Genomic DNA, 22,942 nt, shown 5'->3' with positions numbered 1-22,942 from the left:
AAAAATCACCAAACTCGACTAAAACGAGTTCCACAAAGCTAAATCTGAAATTCTAAAGTAAGTTTCAAAGAGTTTTACTCGATCCAAGCTTTGATGTTGAAAACCTCTTGGAAACCTCCGTTTTTGGTTTAAATCCAGCCCTTGAGAAAGAAAACTTTGAAAGAGTGAGGGAGAAATGAATGGGAGAGGGAGAGAGAGAGAGAGAGAGCTCGAGGTAGAGAGAGAGAGGGAGAGTAACGTGAGGAAGGGAAAGGAAAAAAAAAGGAAATAAGGAAAAAGGAAAAGGAGAAATAAAAGGAAAAGAAAATTAGGAAAAATAAATAAAATAAATAAGGGTGAAATTGCAAATACTAAAATAAATTTAAAAGCTCATGATTAATTAAGAAAATCAATTTAGGCACACTAATAAACCACAATTATCATAATTAAACAAGTTTAATTCCGGAAGGCGTTACAACTTCCCTTCAAGCACATCACGAATCCAGTGATATCTGACATCAATATGCTTAGATCTCGAATGGAATGTTGAATTCTTGGAGAGGTGGATGGCACTCTGATTGTCGTTGTAGACAATACACTTCTCTTGTTGCATGCCCAATTCTTCAAGAAACCTCTTCATCCACAGAGCTTCCTTGCAACCTTCAGTAATTGCTATGTACTCAGCTTCTGTGGTGGATAGAGCGACACACTTTTGTAGCTTGGACTGCCAAGAGACTGCTCCCCCTGTAAAACTTGTCAGGAATACCGAAATAGACTTACCCATCTAGAATAGGCTCACCACTGCTAAAGCATAAACACACCCTGGAAGTACCTCTCAGATATCTCAATATCCATTTTACTGCTGCCCAGTGTTCTTTTCCAAGATTAGAAAGAAATCAGCTAACAACTCCAACTGCATGAGCAATATCTGGCCTTGTACAGACTATGGCATACATCAAACTGCCAACTGCAGACGCATATGGCACTTTGCTCATTTCTTCCTTTTCTTTCTCACTTGTAGGACATTGCTTAACTGTAAGCTTGAAGTGACCTGCAAGTGGAGAACAAACAGCCTTGGCCTTACTCATATTGAATCTTTCAAGAACCTTTTCAATGTAACTTTCTTGAGATAACCATAACTTCTCATTCTTCCTATCACGGGAGATCTTCATACCAAGTATCTGTTTCACCGATCCTAAGTCTATCATGGCAAAAGACTTGCTTAACTCTATCTTTAGCTTCTCAGTTTTGCTAGCATCATGGCCAACGATCAACATATCATCAACATATAGCAGAAGGATGATGAAATCATCACTGAAGTGTTTCTTAATGAACACACAATGGTCAAATGAAGTCCTGGTGTACCCATGACTCATCATGAAAGAGTCAAACTTTTTGTACCACTGTCTTGGTGCTTGTTTAAGCCCATACAAGCTCTTCCTCAGCTTGCACACAAGATGCTCTTTTTTCTTGACTTTGAACCCTTCTGGTTGCTCCATAAAAATTTCTTCTTCTAAGTTACCGTGAAGGAACACAGTTTTCACATCAAGTTGCTCTACCTCTAAATTCAAGCGGGCAGCTAGACCAAGAACAACTCTGATGGATGACATCATCACAACAGGAGAAAATATTTCTTCAAAGTCGACACTTTTCTTCTGACCGAACCCCTTTACAACTAACCTTGCCTTGTACCTTAGTTGTGAGTTGTTGTTCTCAGTTCTTAACCTGTAAACCCACTTGTTCTTGAGCGCTTTCTTGCCTTTAGGTAACTTCACCAAGTCATAAGTGTGGTTTTCAGACAATGATCTCATCTCTTCTTGCATGGCTTTAGACCACTCTTGCTTATTCCCATGTGAAATAGCTTCTTGGTAAGTTTCTGACTCTCCCCCATTAGTGACCATCACATACTCATTAGTAGTGTATCGACTAGGCAGACGGCGCTCTCTTGTAGATCTTCTCATCTGAGACTCAACTGGTAGTGCTGGCGGTGCTTGTTTAACTGGCTCTACATCATCAATTGGAGGGGCTTCATCATTAACAGCATCACCACCATCTTCTTGGACATCTCCCCCTTGATCAGTATCCTCTACAAGTGGAGAAATTGGATCTAAATTGAAAGGAATTTCAGTAGAGGAACAAGGCTTTTCACTCTTGTTACCATCATCAATCACTTGGTCTTCAAGGAAGACAACATCTCTACTTCTGATAATTTTCTTGTTCACCGGATCCCATAATCTGTATCCAAACTCCTCGTGGCCATAGCCTAAGAAAATACATGGTTTCGCCTTATCATCAAGCTTGGATCTCTCATCTTTAGGAATATGAACGAACGCCTTGCAGCCAAAAACTCTCAAGTAATCATAAGAGACATCTTTCCCAGTCCAAACTCTATTTGGAACATCACCATCCAAGGCAGCTACTAGAGAAAGATTAATCAAATCGACTGCGGTTCTCATGGCCTCCCCCCAAAAAGACGTAGGAAGCTTTGCGTGAGAAAGCATGCACCTGATTCTTTCTTTAATTGTTCTGTTCATTCTCTCCACTACACCATTAAGCTGAGGTGTCTTAGCTGGAGTCTTCTCAACCCTGATTCCATGGAGTTTGCAGTAATTCTCAAACGGTCCCCTGTACTCACCGCCATTATCAGCGCGAACTAACTTCATCTGTTTTCCTGTTTCTCTTTCAATCTTGGCATGAAACTCTTTAAAGACATCAAGCACCTGGTCTTTAGTTTTCAAAGCAGTAGCCCAAACCTTTCTTGAATGGTCATCGATGAAAGTCACAAAATAGAATGCACCTCCAAGAGTTTTAGCTTGCATAGAACAGACATCAGTATGAATCAAATCAAGAATATTTGATCTTCTAGATGGAGGGTGTGAATGAAATGCAACTCTATGTGTTTTTCCAGCTAAACAATCAACACAAGTTTTAAGAGGCATACCTTGCAAACTAGGCATGCATTGCTTTCTAGCAAGAAGTTGTAGTCCTTTCTCAGTGACGTGGCCAAGCCTCTTGTGCCATAGATCAATGCTTGCTCCCTTCTGAACAACATTTATCTGTCCTTTGTGAAGCTTAGCTTGCATGACATATAGTGTATTCATTTTCTTTCCTTTTGCAACCACTAGAGAACCTTTTGTGAGCTTCCACTTACTTTCACCAAAATAACTAGTAAAAACCCTCATCATCAAGTCTGCCTGTGGATATCAAGTTTAGGCGAATATCCGGAACATGCCTAACATCCGTGAGTACCAACTTGCTTTCAAGATTAGTTTCCAAGCAAATATCTCCAATGCCCACAATTTTAGAGGCACCACTGTTTCCCATTTTGACATTGCCAAAATCACCAATAGAGTAAGAAGTGAAGAAATCACCATAAGGAGTAACATAAAACGAGGCGCCAGAATCAATCACCCAATTACTTTCCTGGCACACAAGACTAACACAACTGTCATCACAAATGATGGTAACATCACCTTCGGCGGCTACTGTATTAGTCTCTTTCTCATCTTTATTTCCTTCACCCTATTCTCTTTTCCAAATTCTGCATTCTTTCTTCATGTGACCCATCTTGTTGCAGTGATAACACTTGACATTTTTCTGTTTTTAGATTTTCCCCTGAATGTATCCTTTTTGCCATGACCCTGAGGATGCCTACTTTTACTTCTTCCACGTCTTTCTTGTTTTTCAGAAACAAGTACCTCAGAAGAAGATTCACCCTTTTCCTTTCTTCTGGCTTCTTCACTTAACAAACTTTCTTTAACCATCTCCATGGTTAGCTTTCCTCCAGGCACTAAAGTGCTTAGTGATACCACTAACGTTTCCCAACTGTCAGGCAAGGAGCTAAGAAGTAACAATGCCTTCAACTCATCTTCAAGAGGCATTTTCATTGTGGCCAATTGGTTCACCAAGCCTTGGAAATCACTAGTATGCTCAGTCATACTTTTTCCACCTTTGTACTTCAAATTCACAAGTCTTCTAATGATCGAAGCTTTATTTCTAGAGGTATTTTTCTCATACATAGCCTCTAATTTCTTCCTAAGTGCATCGATTTTCATTCTTCAGAAATGTGATTAAAAATATTAATATCAACTCATTGCCTAATCGTAGCAGTAACTTTCATGTGTAATATTTCCCAATCATCATCACTTATTTTTTCTGGCTTTGAATTGCCCATAACAGGCCCATACAAATCTTTAACAATAAGCAAATCTTGCATTTTGCGCTTCCAAATGGAATAATTCGATGAGGTTAATTTTACCATCCCATACGAATTTTGTTCTTCCATTTCAACACACAAGAATTAGCCTCTGGCCAACCAAAGTCTCTGATACCAGTTTGTTGGGAAAACTAACAAACAATTATGGCATAAAACTTTCCCTCTTTGTGTGCTAAAATAGGATCTCAAACAGAATGCCAACAAAGCCAAACAACCAATGCACCAATTAATCAAAATAATCAACCACAAGTGAAACATTAATTTTTAGCGTGGAAAACCTCTCAAATTGAGAGTAAAAATCACGAGACCCTTAGGCCACTTAAATCTCTTCCACTATATCAACAATGGGATTACAAAGTTTCTCTCTAGAATCAAACTAGAGGCTTGCAACAATAATATCATCAAGAAACATTATTCTTGGTTCACCAACAATATAGACATTATCAATAAAGATGGATAACAATAATAACACTAAAGAAAAGCTTAGGTCTCACCAAAATAGGAGTACTCAAGAGAGTACTAAAGAGAAGCTAAATGAGAAATCAAGTCCGGTAGATTGGAAGAGCTCGCCACAAGGATTCTCGACGTCAAATTTGAGCTGAAACCGACAACGTTTCGCCACCCAATCATCTTACACAAACACCAAAACCCTACCCCTTTTCTCTTTCTCTCTCTCTCACTTTTTCTCTAATTTCCTCGGCTGCACTCTACTTCTCCCGATTCTCCTTCTTTTCTTTTCTATTTTTCTGGTTTGCTGCCCACGTGAGCAGCATGCCTTCCTTTTTTTTTTTATCATTTGGGCTTGAAGCCCACTTGTTGTTCTAGCCCACAAATGGGGCAGAACCCAACATTATTATAGTAGCCGGACTTAATTTTCTAATTGTGGTGCTCATCTCTTGTAAGATAAGAAGCAGTGATAAGGTAGATCTCCTTTCGAAATATGACTCTATTTTTGACACAATTCAAGAAAGTAATAACTAATGTGACCTAACACTACCGTGCAAGTACGGTTTAAGGGTGGCAAATAGTTAGAATGTTTCAAGTTTGAGTACTATATATTAGGTTGGTTGCACATTTTTCAGTGTAGTGCTCATATAAATTATTGATAACAATGATATGGTTGTTAAGCAGGTGTGCTTAAGTTTTCAAGTTGTAGTACTGTTGATTAGGTCGATCTATATCTATTTAGAATTGGTCAAGTAGTACCGCTATGAGGCCACGGGGAAAGGCCCAAAAGGACCTAGTACTATCCAATCAATAACTAGAAAATGAAACACCACCTAGAATTTTAAAAGATTCTGTCTGATTCACCCACTAATTGCCTATGCTGAATTTTTAAGGAAATTAACCTTAACGGTCACCACTAAATAATATTTGGATAGCCTCTTTCTTCATGATGAAAAGTCCGAAGATTGTGCGACAAGCGTTAGCATAGTTTATCAGGCATTACCAGAGGATATGAAAGCCCTATGAACACGTTAATGATAAGAGTACGTAGGGACGTGATTTTAGACACTTTAAATTGAGTATCAGGCTCACAGGAAACAATCTTTCAAATTTAATACCTTAAATCAATAATCTATCACTCGAACATCTGACCATAAATCCACCATAATATTTCGTTATCACTAGGCTACCACAATCCGTGGTATTATTATGGACAACTTATAACTTCTAAAAGCAATAATGTTCATCTTTAATTATTTGGATCTGATCATGTGTAAGTGCTTAATCATACACAATTATATAGTAAAAACTGTTGGTTGATATTATATTAATATTTTTTTAACCTAGAGTAGGATGATCATATCTTAATTTTGAAGTAAGCGTTGAATTACCATTAGACTATATATTCGATCACCTGTTGATAATCATTAAAGTATATATTTAAGCTGATTGAATAAGACCCAGCTAATATCATTTACTAGAAGATCTTGTAATATACTGTATTATGATGTTTTTGTCAATAATTATTAATCCGTGTGATTGTCTTCCACAATAATTAGTTCCAAAACCAACTTGCAACCCACCATATATAGCGTACAAGGGTTAAAAACACAAAGATTGATGAAAGAGAAATATACAGGTTTCTCTATATGGTTTTGTACAGGTTTATTATTTATATCATTTTAAATAATTAAGTGTCATCATTACTTTTTATATTTTGTTTTTTAATTGAATTACAATTATTTATTTTTTAATGGAGTGACATAATTAAAATATTTTTACTATGGTTAGAGGTATTTTTGGTTTTTTTTTCCTTGATGAAAACTGAATTTAAGTGACAAATTAAAATCAGACGAGTTCGTCCCTCCAAATAAATAAAAAATAAAAAAATAAAAAGCAAGACAAGTTTGATATATAAACATCTAGAGTAAAAGCGCATATAGGTAGGTAACCTCTCTCTAGCATAGAGATGTCAATGGGATGGGGTTGCTAAAATTGGTCTGAACATCTCCTTCCAGACCCGTTAACATCCCTACTCTAGCAAGACTCTCTTATGTCTATTTAGTGACGATTTTTTTGCCTTTAAACATTAGAGAATAAAAGATACGTGGATTCACAACCCTTTTTAAACTAATTAACTTGTCTTAATTGTCTGATAAATACATAAAACTTGATTTCATTAAAAGATAAAATAAAAAATCTTGGGTATTATACGATGAGGCCACTCATTCAGTGTGTGGCATTGATTTATTTTTTCTTCTTTCCTGAGGCATTAGAAGAATAAATGGAGTTACATGCACCATACCATATATATATATATATATATATATATATATATTACCAAAACATAAGAAACTAATAATAGTGAGTGTTATGGGCAGCGCACACCAAACAAAGAAGGACCACCAAAACACAACCAGGCCATGTTATGTTATCTCTGACTGATCTCTCTCTCTCTCTCTCTCAGACCAATTCGTTAGTTTTCCATCTCTGTCAAAGTGGTACGAATCAAGCTAAGCTGGGCTGTCCACAATATGCAGCACTTTTCAACTCGATTTTGAGCCCAAAAACATAAATATCCAATTTCTCTCTCTATCTCCTCTCTTCCTATCGATCAATCACAATAGCAAATTAGCAACCACATTCAATTGTCTTTTGACTTGGCTGTGCCAAATCAAAATATTGGTTCACATATATCTTTCTCATTTATTATGTGTATTTAATTTGACAATATTTGAACTTATCTATATTGTATTGCCCTCAACGTAACCTGTACTACTACTTGAGCCAAAACCAAATATTTTTCATTTGATAAGAAAATTAGGGATTTTGATGAGGTATAATTGACTTCATCTCTTTTGTTTTTATTTTTTTTTTTGGGAGAAGATCTATCAAAAAGAAAAAAAAAAAAAAAAACACAAGGGGAAAAAATTTAAAAAAAAAAAAAAAAAAAAAAAAAAAAAAAAAAAAGGGAGAAACAATGCGTATCTCTCCATCTCTCTACAAATAGAGAATTCATCAATATGTGTGTGTGTGTGGACATTTTTCCCTGTAATAATATTATCCACCAAATTTCAAATCTGGAGTACTAAATTTATGCAAAATGCTCACAAAATAAAAATGCTTAACTATAATGTTGCACCATAATTGTTATATCAGTGACACGCAGTTTAAAATGCCTCCCCTTTTCTTCAAAGGTTGGTAGCAAAGAATTCAAACTCGCCAATATTTAGTAGATCACATAACTAAATTCTTAAATCACGGAACAGAATACTTCAAATTCAAATCTAACAATTTGATACATAACTAGATGAGCCTTTCAAAGTCAAATAAAAACATCATGATTATTTCTAAAGGTTTTCCTATTTATAATTTTTGGCGTAACACGTGCCCACACATATGCTTTTCCTAGTTTTGTGCTGACACACACACTTAAACACATACATACATATATATATATATATATATATACACACACACACATGTATATGTATGCATACATACATACATATATACATACATACATGTATGTATATTAAGTTACGAGCAGCTACAAGCTAAACTTTCTTGTATTCGTACCTTCTTCACATTCCTAAAAGGGTTGAAATTCTTGCCGGAACCACGTCAAAGTTTCCTCCAGGCCATGCAGGACTCTACTATTCATTAAAATGATACTTTATACTATAGCCTAGAAAGTGTACCAAAAACCCTAGGTCCAGTTTCCACGTCCTTAATGTATACAAACAACATTTTGCCACAGCACCATGAGAAGTGTCACTCAATGTCATACCAAAACGCGTCACTTGATCGTGTGTATGTCGGAGTGGAGATGTAAACGGGGCGTTTTTGAACGAGTTTTTCCAATTTAGCTATTTCATTATTAAGAAATGAAACTGAATTATTTAATTTTAGAGTCTACTCCACATAGATATTATTATCGTGGGTGTTTGGTTCATAATTGAATCACAACTCAAATGTTTTTAAGTATTTACTCTCATAAAAATTTAAATCGTCTATTAGACATGCTTTCACCCAAAAAATAAATAAAAAAATAAAAAAGTTGGAGTGTTATCTTTTTCTCTTCTAAACGACTTCAAGTAGTACCAAAGTTAGAGTTTTCCCACGTAGTAGCTTTATAGACATATCACGTGCCTTTTATCGAAATTGCTATATAAAACATTGTACATTTTTTTTACACGGAAGTGAACAAGAATTGTCACATGGGGGAAAACGACAATTTTCAGCGCCAAAGATACGTACGATTTTTTTTTTCCCCATATATTATACCTCGTATATTTACCCTAGCTACCCATGCACGACTAGTACACTTCTACTAGGGGGAGACCACTCCCGCACTCGAACCCAAGTGGACCCCTCCACAAAACCTAACGTGGGTCCCAACAAGCACAAACGCTCCACGTCATCATCATGATCATGATCATCAGCACCATCCATCTTCGTCTTCACTTGCACTTCATAATATCTCCAAACCTGTTTCAGCACTCCGCTTAAATGGTAAATCCTACTGAGTTGATATTTGATAATATTTGCGTGAGCCAAGACAAACCGACCTCTTCCACCGATCGTCCTATCACGCCCTACCACGTGGCCCCCACGATTCGAGGACTTCATGCCGCTTTCCTAGTGGGCCCCGCTTCAACCTATCGCACGTAGAGTCATAATCGCGCATGGGGACTCATCACTACTCCTGTGGGACCCAATAACACCGCCTCCAACCGACTCACTCAAACTCAACCATCGTCGACATGTTATGACGTGGCATTCTCGATTTATTGGCAGTTTTTGAGAGAGAATTATGAAACAATAACAAATTAATAATAAAAGAAAGGAAGGAAAATTAAGCAAAAATATATAAACACTGTAATTCTTCTCTATATTTTGTTTAATTTTTAAATCCAAATACGATAACAAAACTCCCCCAAAATAAAATAACATCGGAAGTTAGTTACACTTGCAAATTACACGAACATCAACATAAAAAAAAAAAAAAAAAAAAAAACCCCAAAACAACTTCCAAAATCATCAAATTAAACCCATAAAAATAGAAAAACATATATATTTAAAAAATTTACATGCAATAAGAAAAGTCATATTCATAATCTTTTCTTAGATTTAAAAAAAAAAAAAGGAACTCACTGATTTTTTTTATTTCTTTTGTTTGGTTTGCAATGTCGAGAGCTTTTTTTTTTTTTTTTTTTTCAAATAGTTAAAAAAAGGTGAGAGATTTACGGAGGATAGAGACTAGGGTGGTCTTGATCGGTCCATTGACTCTGACTCCAGTACGATTGATCAACAGTGTTAGGGAGATCAAAAAGAGCTTGATCACCGCACTGTTGCCAGTCTCCTAACGATCCGAAACCTGCGCCGTTGGATCGGCTATCATGCAAGACTGACAAATCAACCTGAACCGTCTGATCGAGTAATCCACCCGTGATCTCCTGCATCTTCAATTCCTGATCATCAGCGACGCTCATCGTCACCTTCTGGCTTTGCTCGTGCCACGACTGGCTCTGCTGAGCCTGATGTTGATGATGCTGATGATGATGATTCTGATTCAACCTGAACGGCGAGATCGAGACGTCGGAGATCGAGCCGTAATCGAAATTAGGCATTGCTCCGGTGGCCGACGAAGCGATCAAGCTAGTGAAGCTCCCAATCTCCGAGAAAATTCCGCAATCGGAGCCGGCTTGCTCGAGCAACGAAGGCGGCGCCGAAGGAGGAGCCTCGAAGCTAGGGTTTGGCGAGCTCTGAGCCACGAAGAATTTCGATTCCTGATGCATCTTCATCAAATTCGAACCCGCGCTCGCCGACGGCGCTGAAACCGCCTCCGTCGCGGTCGCCGTTGTGTTCGTGGCGGCGGTGAGGCTGGAGCTTTCGCTGCTGGAGTGAGAGTTCGATTTCCGGTCCTGCGAAGGCGGAGGAGGCGGAGTCGAATTCGCCGTCGCCGCCACCGCGGATGTAGCCGAAGAAGCCTTAGGTTTCGATCGCTTCGTCTTCCGGCAGCCTCCGCCGACAGGGACGTTGCGGAGGACGCCGCCTTTGGTCCAGTAGCGACGGCAGTTCTTGCAGAAGTGGCGAGGCTGAGACAGGTTGTAGTTGTTGTAGTAGCAGAATTTGGTGTTGAGCGAGTCACAGCGCGGACACTTGAGCGCCGCTTGTGGATTCTGGTGGTGGTGGTGTGGCCTCAGCCGCCGGTCCCCGCCACCGCCCGCCGCGAAGAATCGCGCGCCTCCGACCGAATGAATGTCTTGCATTTCAAGCAAAAAGAAAAATTACCAAATTCCAAACGCCAAAAAAACCTCCGGCCAAATTCGAATTCTCTTTTAGAAAAAGAATCACGGAAAAGAAAAACTATTCACATTCGCTGAAAATCTGCCGCGGAAGGAAGGGACTGGAAAGTGAGAATCTCTCTCGCTGTTTATCAGTATTTTGTGCGTGCGTTTCCAAAAGAAAGAAAGAGGAGAGAGAAAGAGAGAGTGTGTGTGTAAGTAAGAGAGAGAAATAAGAGAGAAGGGAAGTTCTTAACTGAAACTCTGACAAATATCCCCACATATCTTTCTTCCTCAAACTCGCCCATTCCCAATATTTTTATCGATATTACCAGAAAACCCCCAACTGATTACCAAAATAACCACAACGCCCCCACGTTATAAACCAAAGGACTAAATTACCCCTAACATTGCCCACTATTCCCGCGGATATAGCAACGGTCGATGGTAAATTCTGGATCTTTTGGAAGAGGATTTGGGTTATGAGAGGACCGTACGGACGTGGGAGACGATCGGAACAGTCCATAAGGGACACGTGGACGGCGGAGAGCCTGAGGCTGTTGCAGTCCACAAAATCTGGTTGTCGCTTTGTCGGGCAATCTATTATTTTAATTAAAATTAATCAAAAATTTAAAAATTTTTAATTTGGAAAGTTTTTTTTAACTTTTTATCCGCTCTGGGCTCGGCTAATCTCCGGGCGTTGTCAAGCGACGAGTGGTCCAGAGAGCGCCACGTCTCCCCCTGGGTGTTGGGTGAGTTGTCGAACTTTGATTTTTTTTTAATTTTTTTTGTTTTTGGGTTTGGGTTTTTACTGGTGGTGGGACGTAACCATACGATGAATCTTACCCCATAATCGCTGCTTCACCGTTTTGTGCGTGTATGTTCGGATGATATTTTAAGTTTCGTCGTTTATGCCATTTTCAATGTCGTTTTCATTTCTTACTGGTCGCTTAGGCATGGTACCCAATGAAGAATGTTATTATTATATTTTGGATGTGTAGCGCTGGGTAGCGTGTTTAACGTCACTTTGATGTAAAGAATCACTAACCAAATTAGATTTTTTTATAGTCAGTTTAATTAGTTCGATTTCATCAGTTTTGATTTTAAATCAGATAACTAAAATATAAAGAATCACTAACCAAATCAGATTATATATAGTCCGTTAATTAGTTCGATTTCATAAGTTTAGATTTTAAATCGGATAACTAATATATATAATTTGAGTCTATCATGTAGAATGAATTATTGGATATTTTTTAAAGTCTCGTAATTAGTTGAAATCTTATTTAAATAATAAAATATAAAAAACAAGTTATTAGAAAGATCACAAATATGAAAATAAAAATTGGTGTAATCACAAATATGAAAATAAAAATATCAACTATAAGCAAATAATTTTTAAAATAAAATCATCAAAGAATTTTTGTTGGTTTAATCGATCATTGTTTGAAATTTTCTAAAACCATTAGTTAAATTAATGAAAATGAGGAAATGTATAAATCAAACCAATCAATTTTTGATATGGAATAATCAATTTAGATGTGAAAGTTTGAGTCGCTCAGTTAAATGAGAATTTTGAGTTGGGGAAACCTACTTGTTAATTTCACTGGGCCGACCCTAAAAAAAGGAGAAGATCGGCCCACCTCGACCCTTAAGCCCAATGGGCCTAGGGCCGAGCAAACCCAAAACTTCATAAGATATTTTTAAGAGGAAATTACTAAACTTATCCTTAAACAGTATGTATGACTTGGATTTTTACACATTACTCTTAATTAATACCTTTTTGATTAATATAGTTATTTGACTAAAAATGATATTAATGAAGAGTAAAAAATAAAAATTTAGAGCTATGCACTTTATGGGATATTTGTCTCTTTCCTTCTATTTTTAAAATTTTGAGAATATGAGACAAATATACCTTTAAATAGTACCTATTTGATGTCTGACCTACAAACATTATTTATTTCTAATCAAATAATTATATCAATAAAAAATGTATTATTCAAGAGTAAGAGTAAAAAATCTAAACTTATATACTTTAAAGGTAAGTTTAACTCAACAATTTTTTTTTAAATTTTTTAAAAGGTGTTCCGGCTAGGCCAACCCAAACAAGCTTTTATGCTCGAAACATCGACCCGGTTAAAATATTGAAATAGGTTGGGTTGGGTCGCGACCATGTCAACAGTGACAGGCCTCTGGCAAGTCTCTAAATTTGTAGTTGTAGCTCGGTTTGTTGCTTGTTAGTTATTCTGAGTACCTCTCATAATTCTACACAAGTTTCATAAATCATATGTATTAGACTGGTGCATAAAACCAATATCTGATGTGAATTATGAAGTAACAAACATTACTAAATTAGTTTTTCTCAAAAAAAGAAAAAATCACTCATTAGTCATGCCATTTTTGTTTTTCATCTATTCTAATTGTAATAGGTTTTTATTTGAAAATAAAAGTAGCTTTTTTTTTCCTTTTCTTTTCTCTGCATTTTACTTACTACGATTTTTACTTGAAAACTGGGAGTTTTGGAGTTCATATGGTGGAAGAGTGAATATAAATTTTATAAATGCCTTCTGAATTTTGTATTATGTTTTTATCTGTTTTTGAACTTTTAAAAAGGTTCATTTTCGCTCCTCAAATTATGAAAAGTATTTCAAAACACTTCCTAAACTAAGGTTATTTCATATATTTTGAACTATAATACAAAATTTTAAGGTAAAATGAATCCTTTGAAAAATTCAGAGCCATTTGAGACGGAAAAAAGTTTAGGGGTTATTTATGAAATTAATTTTATACAAAATCCGACAATAGGTTGAATGAAATTTTCATTAAGTTCATGCTAGGAAAAAAAAAAAAGATTTCTGAATGAGCTTAGAACTTGTTTACAAGAGTTCAGAGGTTGTTCTTTTACAATGAAACTCAGAAAAAATTTAAACTCGAGTTACAACTTTATTCAAGTTCATGTTCTTTTGTAAAATTTAAGTTTGAACTCGAGTTTAGAGCTAAACTCGAGTTCAAGTTTTCCCTTCAACTCGAGTTCATAAACTCGAACTCAAGTTAATGAACATTATTTTTTCTATTTTTAAAAATGCCATAACTTTTTCGTTTTAAGTTTGATTGAGATGATTTTTTTTCTATGCATTCACAACGAAAAGATGAATAAAATCTCACCCATATACGCTATTAAAATTTTTCATCACCATTGAGTTTTTATTAAAATACTATGTAAATATAAATTTAAGTTTTGACTACCAAAATACAAACTCAAAAAGATTCTCAATTCAAATCATAACTCAAATGTGCACATTCAAACACAAACTCAAGTTACAACTTCAATTCAAGTTATAACTCAAACTCAACTTAAGATCATCACTCAAGTCACCCTACCTAAAAAATGTAAAAGAACACCCCCTCAAAAAAGTGTGTTTGTTTTTGAGTTCGAGTTTGAAGAATATGTCAAATAGCCATGAAGCAAATTTTATTTATTTTTTTTTTTTTACGTAGTTTTTAATTTATAGGCGAATTTAGAATTGAATTTGTACGGAATGAGTCCGACAAAATAAAATTGATCCAGCCACCAAAGTAAGATATATTAATGTCGTGAACAAACTGTTAAGCATATATAGCTGGTTATCATATTCACCAAAAATGTTACGGTTCTGTAAGTCTTTCACATTCAAAGGTCATCGTATTAAAAAAAAAAAAAAAAACGCGAATTATTTGTGATGGCAATGGAAAAAGAAATCTAAACATAATTAGTTGTCATGATAATGAAGAAAAAAAAAATTGAAACCGACTTATTTGTGATTAAATTTGATAATGGGAATCCTCCAAGCTCCAAATCTCCCTTTCTCCATACTGCCGACAATCAAAGCTTAAAGGTGAAGACAAGGGTCATTCATTAAGCATTTGTTTTGGCAAAATATGAAGCGCTCAGTTTGTCCATATGACGCGGCGTAATGAGACAACTTCTTCCATCCTATATTTATTGTTTATAAATCCCTTCGGTTACATTGACATTTCACAGCAGTTTCATATCATGCACTGATGCACACATATACACATGTATATAGTTTTTATATGATGGTTCCGATGCAACATTACAACATTAACGTTAAAACGATGTAATATAATGTTTGCATGATTAAATTTTTTGGTGTTATACCTTTGCCCGTCAATGTTGCATTTGACGACTATACGTGTTATGTTGTCCACTTCTACATGATGTTAGAGTGGCCTCTCACTAGATTACATAATAACACCCTATATATACATATATATTACTTATAACATAGAAATTATAAGGAAAGTAATATTAAATTTATTCAACATAACATTAAAGTGAGAAAAGTACTATGTATAACACTAATTAAAAATTTTATTATCCTAAATTTTTATTTCACTTCCACAATTCTAATAGTAAGTTGAATAAATATCGTGTTATGTGGAAGCATAATCAAAGAGGGTCATATAGTCAATCCACACAAACCTACTTTTTTGGAAAGTTTGTTTTAAATTACTTCACTTGCCAATTGGAACCTCGTATTAGACCACTAACAAATATCAAGTGCTTGACCAATACTTTTGACAAAAACATACCAATATTATTCTCCCAACTAATTTAGAAAAGTCGTGATTAGGAAGTAATTCTAATTCCACCCAAACAAAGTACTACGTACTTCCGTGTTGAACTCTTGATCTAATAAATCATATATTATATGTTAAGAGCTTCACTTTTACTTAAAATATATATAAGCCAAGACTACTAAGATATTCCTAATTACGTATGCCCAAAAAAAAAAAAAAAAAGACAATAACTACCAAAGTACTTTTTTAAAAGGTCTTGGGATATCGAAATTCGAATACATAAGTCAAGACTACTGAAATCTTCCTAATTACGTTAACACATGCATCAATAGTATAATACAAGCGAGATCCATTTCCTATGATATACATAACATTTAATAATATAATCAAACATGTAATGTGGCACTAATTAGTATCACTAGTGTTTTACTTTTCTATAAATCATCTTCATAAACTTCAAATATTGTTGATCTCCCTCCCACTGTGAATGACAACTGCAACCTCTTTACTAGGGTTCAATATATAAACCAATTTTCCTCTTAAACTGATCTAGAGACAAATTAATAACTCCTCTTTATCCTCCAATAAAAACATCACCTAGTTATCCTATTATCATTCTTCAACGAAAGATCTACAAACACTTGGCAAAAACGTATCTTAAAGAAAGCGAGTGAAGCTAACTCACTACAATCACAATCACTCAATGATAAAAAGAAACGATTTTAACTGTTGAAATTCTATCGGCTTTTGTCAAGTTCTTTTCAACCTCGAGTAACTTAAGGTTGTTCTTTTCACAACTCAAGTTGATCAAAATTTAAGTTATATATGAGAGAAAAATATTGTAGCAGAAAAAAATTAATTTTAAATTTTTGTAAGAGAAAACACTATAACAATAGAATTTGAAAAGAATAAAGATTTAGGCTACTTATGGTACATGTTTTCACGTTAAGAAAATTCACACATTATTTTGACGTTTTTGTCCTTTACAATAAGGAAAACAACTATACCATAGTAATCCCCTAAACCCTGATAATTAAGGGTGTGTTTGGTTGGGGGAAATGGAAAGGAATCAATGTTCATTCTTATGTTTGGTTGGTTTTAGGAAAAGGAATGGCTATTCAAAATGGAAGGACTTTTCTATTAAATGGATAAATCATTATTCATTCCTCATATGAGAGGAATGCCCATTCAAAGCTCTTTTAATTTTCTTTTCCATTATTACCCTTAAATATTATAATTATAAATATTATAATATTAATATTTATAATATAATTTATATTATATTATAATAATTTATATTATAATGTAATTATATCGTATAACATATAATATAATATATTATAATTATATATGTATATTATAATATATTGTAATATAACTTATTATATATCGTAAGATATATATAATATACATATACTAAAATATATCATAAATAATATTATAATAATATCTTATATTGTGTATTATATATTGTAATTATATTTACCACTAATATAATATACAATATAATCGACATATTGTAATTAATAATTATTATTATAATTATATTTATCATTATTTATCTTATATATGATTATACAATATTTCTAATAATATAATAATATAATATAGTATAGTTGTAACATTATAATATAAAATAATCACAATATCATTTTTTTATTATATTATATATTATGATTGTATTATGATAATAAATATTATATAACTATAATTATAATTATGTATATTAGATCCTTATAATTATATATATAAATAATATTAGTTATTAAATGGTTATATTAATATATATGATATTAGTCATATCTCATTTCATTGTATTTATAAATATAAAACTAAACAAATAAATCATCTTTTTATTTTATTTTATTTCATTACTATTCTTATTTTCATTCTCACAACTATTCCTTTATTACAATCAAACGCGCCCTCATCCCATAAAACTATCCACAACTATTCCTTTATTACAATCAAACGCGCCCTCATCCCATAAAACTATCCACAACTATTCCTTTATTACAATCAAACGCGCCCTCATCCCATAAAACTATCCATCTTCAGACCATACAAACTTTGAATGTTACTCATAATTACAAAGTTTTTAGGGCCTGATTTTGTGAGGGACAACAATGTTTATGGTCCCAGGTACGGCATAAATCAACCGTGTAATAATTTGACCGTTTTCGGCAGCAAAATTCAAGCAGTGGAGCCCAAGAAGTCACACTAACCACTACATCACCCGTCCATTGACTGTTCTAAGCTGCAATTGTCAGCTTGCCATTATATCATACCAAGTAGATTTTTTATTCTCTCTCTCTCTTTTTAATTTTTACTCTTTTTTTGTTGAAAATTTTAGTGTAAGTTGGAGTTCAAATTTATATTTTAGTATAGTCTTTTTTTCTTATAAAAAATTTTTAATTTTAAAAATTATAATCACACAACCACTAAACTTTATATAAAATTGAAAATTACAAAATTATTTTTAAAAGTCCATAGATTTAAATTTTTATCTCTCATTTTTAATTAATACATCTTTATTAGTGTCGTTATTTGACTAAAAAAATTATTAATTAAGAATAAGTGATAGAAATTCTAATTTATACACTTTTAAAAGGTATTTATTTTTTTTCTCTAATAAAAATCACTAATTTAAATTTTGATTTGAACTCATATACAAATTTGAACTCATATACTAAATAGGTGTTTAATTTTTTTGTTCTTTCTTAAGTTAATGTAAGATAAGATAAGGGTACAAATTGCTCCACGAAGTAGCTAGTACTAGCTAGCACCAATTGTAGCTATTATTATTATTATTATTATTATTATTATTATTATTATTTGTTTTGGTGATAATCCAAAAAGTGGGTCATCACAAAAACTGTGCAATCCAACAAAGCATGAAGTGGTACCGTTACGGAATTAAGGCCCCTATAATTGTAGTAGGTTTAAAACGAAATGAATAATAAAATAAATAAATAAACAAACTGACAATTGAGGGAAAAAAGGGTTTAATTTTCTTCTTGGGGTCACTACAATGATAGTGTATAGGATAGTGTCAAAACTGTAAGGCACTCAGAATCAAGTGAAAAACATTGCCATTGATTTTGATTGCTTTGGTGAATGGGGTAACTTGATTGAAACAACTTCACATGCACATGGGACGGTGGTGGGTCTAAAACAAATATATTGGGTCTTCTGGTATTTGTCCACATCTCTCTCTCTCTCTCTCTCTACTTTCTCTCTCTGATATTTTGAGGAACTATATATATGTGTGTACAAGTAATAGCTGTCCTTTGTTTTGGGATTGTAAGCAAATTAGGTTATTACAGGGGGCCAATTGTAATGTACAAGATGGGAAGTATCTGAAAATCTTTTTTGCAAACTCTGGTCTGGTTTGTTTTAATGGGTCTCTCTCTTGGTTGTGCCACTTTAATGGTGGTTGTCACTATCCTCTGCCACCAACTTTGGGCTGAGTCCCTGAGGCCCAGTCGGTTGGAGTGGAGACATCTTCTCGGGGTTTATGGCCCACCATCTCCTTCCCTACCTATCATGTGGAGCTTGGGCCCCAGCCCATCCATCTTCTACAGCCTTACCCCAAATAACCCATTTGCCTTCTCAATATATATATATATATATAATAAACACGTGCTATGCACGTGGGAGTAGTCATCTATTAAGTATTAATTACTATATTATTATTAAGAGCATATAAAAGCCCAAAAAGAAATTAAAATTTTTTAAAAAATTAAGTTTTAAGTCATGTAACCAAAAAGAGATTAAAAAAAGGACTAAAATGAAAGGAAAAAACCTTGGAGAGAAAAAAAAAAAAAAACATTGCAACGACGCTGTTACTGTTCACGCATTTTCGTCTAAAACGAATTTCTCAAGATAAAAAGGAAAAAAAGGCAAAAAGAAAAAAGAGAAAAAAAATCAAAAGCAAAAAAAAAAAAAAAAAAGGAAAAACTGAACAGTGACAAACTGTTCATAAGGGGTGATTTTTGACTAAAATTACGTCATTTTGGTCGAAAATAGTGAAGCCTATTGACATATCTATATATTATTATAGGTAATAACTCTGGAAGGCCCTCCTCTGCCAAGTTCAATTTTGTTAGTCTCAAAAAGTCCTTTTTCTTTACCATCTTACTGATTAAAGATGTGTCATGTTATCTAAATTTTTACGTTTATGAACTATTCATTGATTAGTTTCAAGGTTTTAATTTAAATAGATGGTGCGGTAAATCTTGATTGGGGAGACGGTAAAAGAGACTAGCTTTTACGACAACATATTTCAGCTCGTGTTGAGGATCACTATTATATCTTATGTTCCTCTTATCATGCAAATATAAGAGACGTTTTGTTCATAAATTAGAACCATATGATTAGAATTATTTTTGATTTACGTGTATTTTTGTGAGAAAAAATACTGTAATGAACCACGAATCATGATTCGAATCATGGAACGAATCTAGGTACCAAACATCCTCATAATGTTCGGGACTTCTCAGTTATGGAACACTCATTGAAACTAGTATAGCATTCCTGAATGCTAAATTATTTTCGAATCATTATTCAAAATAAAAGTACGTACTTTATATAATCATAAAAAGTACGTTATTATTCATAAACGTTTAATACATGAATTTTCCAACATATCAAAGAATTAGAACGCAATATGACCAATTGTACATATCTCAAAAAAAAAAAAATCCGTACGTGGTTACAAAGATATCATGTGTGTGAGATCTAAATTATTTTTTTGTCAATGAAATGGGTCCACTAAAGCCTAATTAGAGCTGTGAAAGTGATGGTCCAAACTATTCAATGAGAATGCTTTAAAAGAAAAACAATAAGAAAATAAAACGTTATGCAATGAAAAGTATTTTCATTTTTATTTATTTATTTTTGCAATTCGGATGAGGTGGGCAAATAGAATCCACAACTTAGGACCAAAAACAAATTGTGGTACCAACGTGAAAACTAATTAGACAGTACTTTTATGCTTTTAAAAGAAAACAAATATAAAATTAGACTATAGATCATAGATGTCAGACAGTAATCTACATTGGATCATATTTCATAGAGACTGATTAAGCTAATGATGGTTATTGTATCAGGTTGTAAAGCTTAATTTTGTAATTATATACGTAGATATAAGTAAAAACTTTTGAATGTCAGGCTCAGATCGATCTTCTTCTTCTTCTTTTTTTTTTATGAAAGAAAAAAAAATCAATTTAGAATGTTTCTTGGTCTGTGGTTGTACGTAAATATTATATATATATATATATATATGTATGTGTATATGTATATAGTAGAGAAATAGATGGGTGGTGGGCCTCAACTATACATATCTATTATAGATATTTAGGTAATATGTCATGATTTTTAAGGTTGGATTGATTTTTGTCATGAGTACTAAAATTATTACAAAATATATTATAGTGATATCATTTAAGTTTTGTGTACTGAGCAAAATTGTACTTGTACTTTTGTTTATTTCATTCAGTATCTTTGAATTTTGAGAGAGTTTTGTGATTTTTCATGTATATATTTGTGATTTTTATGAATTTTACGATTTTTAAATATCTTTAATTTGACATTCTCTGTAATAATTTATGTTTATTGACATATTATAAGCTAAAATGCCCTATTATTTTGCTTTTGAAAGCTGCTTAGGTCGCCCCAGCTTATATTGTTTCTTCTTCAACTATAATCTCTTTGGCATAATAGTTATAGTTCCTAAAAACAAATAAAATAAAAATAAAAATAATACAAGTATCATTAAAGAAAGAATTATGGTAATAAATAGTATATTTTTAAACTAAAATTTTTAATTAATAATATATTTTCCGCACAATAGTTAAAGTAAATAGGATATTTACCTATAAATAATTTATTTACTAGGATAAATAATTCATATATCAATAAATACTCAATTTAGATAATTTATTTACCACTAAATATACAATTTGTTTATGTCGAATAACTAATTATTTATTAATAAATATGTTATTTACTTCCATTATTTCAAAATATGTCATTTGTCCCTTACTCTTTTAAGTTTATAATATATATATATATCTAAACAATATTTTATGTTGGTATTAGTATATTTGTATATGAAGTTAGGTGGTTCAGCCATATTATATATCATCAATGGGATATGTTCTTCAATTTGTCATTGTGATCCTACAAGAGAGTACTATATAGTACATATATGTTGTGCCATGGCAAGCGGGTAACCAAGAAGTGACTGTGGACTAAATAGTGTAGATGAATAGATATTTGGTCCCGACTTGGCATATTGTTGCACTTTTGAAAGAATTTTTTATTTCTCCATTTATTTCGCTAGTTTAAATTATCATTTAAGTTTTTATTATAATGTTTTCTCTTATAAAAATTTAAATTTAACTTTTTCTGTTACAATATTTTCTTTCACATGAATTTATTTTTTTATTCAAATTCTCAACTCAAACGAGCGAAATGAACGGAACCTGACAACTGTTGTGAAAAATTGTTAGATTGTGTCAATCTTTTACCAAATAAATTACTTTCAAAAGTTGCTTTCTAAATAATTGACTAAAAGCAACACAAAAATGCCAGTTACTGAAATTCTATGATAATCAGTTTTAGAAGGCACAAAAACAAATTCGAAACTGGCCTCTAATTAGCGTTGTCCTTAAAAACAAAAAATGACTAGTATAATTATCGTAAATAGGTAGTGGGTGTCCTTTTCAATTAGCTGAATCACCCTGTGTCACATAGTGCATATGACATGTTTGTTTTGTATATAATACAACAGTGGATATCTTATTTGATACGTCCAAATATTTGCTATTATTTGTCCAGAAACTCCTCATATTGACATATAAAATTAGAGTCTATTTCTTGCATTTGACAATATAGAGGCCGTCAATTTGTGATAATCAAGGATTCAACAAACTTACTTAGAAACAGTGTTAGTTTTCTAATTTTACGTTAATCAATTTTGATGTGTAAATGTCAAAGCAAACTTTGTTCTTTTATCTTCTATTGCAAGAAATTTCTATGTTAGGAGTTGAAAAAAATAGTGACAGGTTTCTATTTTAAGCTATTAGATTTGTATAATTAAAAACTGTTTATTTTGCATATTTTTTTTATTATAATATGATTTTGATCAAAATTATTTAAAACTGCACTATTGGTAGGGGTTCCAATCATAGAAAGATTTGGATCAATTGGTTTCGTATATATATTTTTTATTATAATATAGTTTTGATTAGATTCAATGTACATTTTTTAATTATAAAATTACACTATTGGTAGGGTAAGGATCCAACTTTTATTGCAAGGGGTAAAGATAATAACCACACAAAGAAGTACGTACAAACAAGCTATCTTTTGATGTTGTTGTATAATGAGGCAATTTATTTATTTATTTTTTATTTTTATT

General features: G+C 33.1%; 1 protein-coding gene across 1 annotated transcript; it reads right to left on the bottom strand.

Moving 5' to 3' along the window:
* Window positions 1-9,736: 9,736 nt before the first annotated feature.
* Window positions 9,737-10,935, bottom strand: LOC21399707 (dof zinc finger protein DOF5.4). Its single transcript, XM_010103337.2, has one exon. The coding sequence runs from the start codon at window positions 10,915-10,917 to the stop codon at window positions 9,889-9,891; it is 1,029 nt and encodes a 342-aa protein (XP_010101639.1). The 5' UTR covers window positions 10,918-10,935; the 3' UTR covers window positions 9,737-9,888.
* Window positions 10,936-22,942: the final 12,007 nt, after the last annotated feature.

Source organism: Morus notabilis, unplaced genomic scaffold, assembly GCF_000414095.1.
Source record: "Morus notabilis unplaced genomic scaffold, ASM41409v2 Scaffold261, whole genome shotgun sequence".
In the NCBI taxonomy this organism is placed as follows: Eukaryota; Viridiplantae; Streptophyta; class Magnoliopsida; order Rosales; family Moraceae; genus Morus; species Morus notabilis.
The sequence above is the reverse complement of the archived record's forward strand: the minus strand, read 5'-3'. Positions and strand labels throughout refer to the sequence as shown.

Bases quoted from the DNA above. Each gene is read 5' to 3' on its own strand.
- LOC21399707 (XM_010103337.2), bottom strand. From the start codon at position 10,917: ATGCAAGACATTCATTCGGTCGGAGGCGCGCGATTCTTCGCGGCGGGC.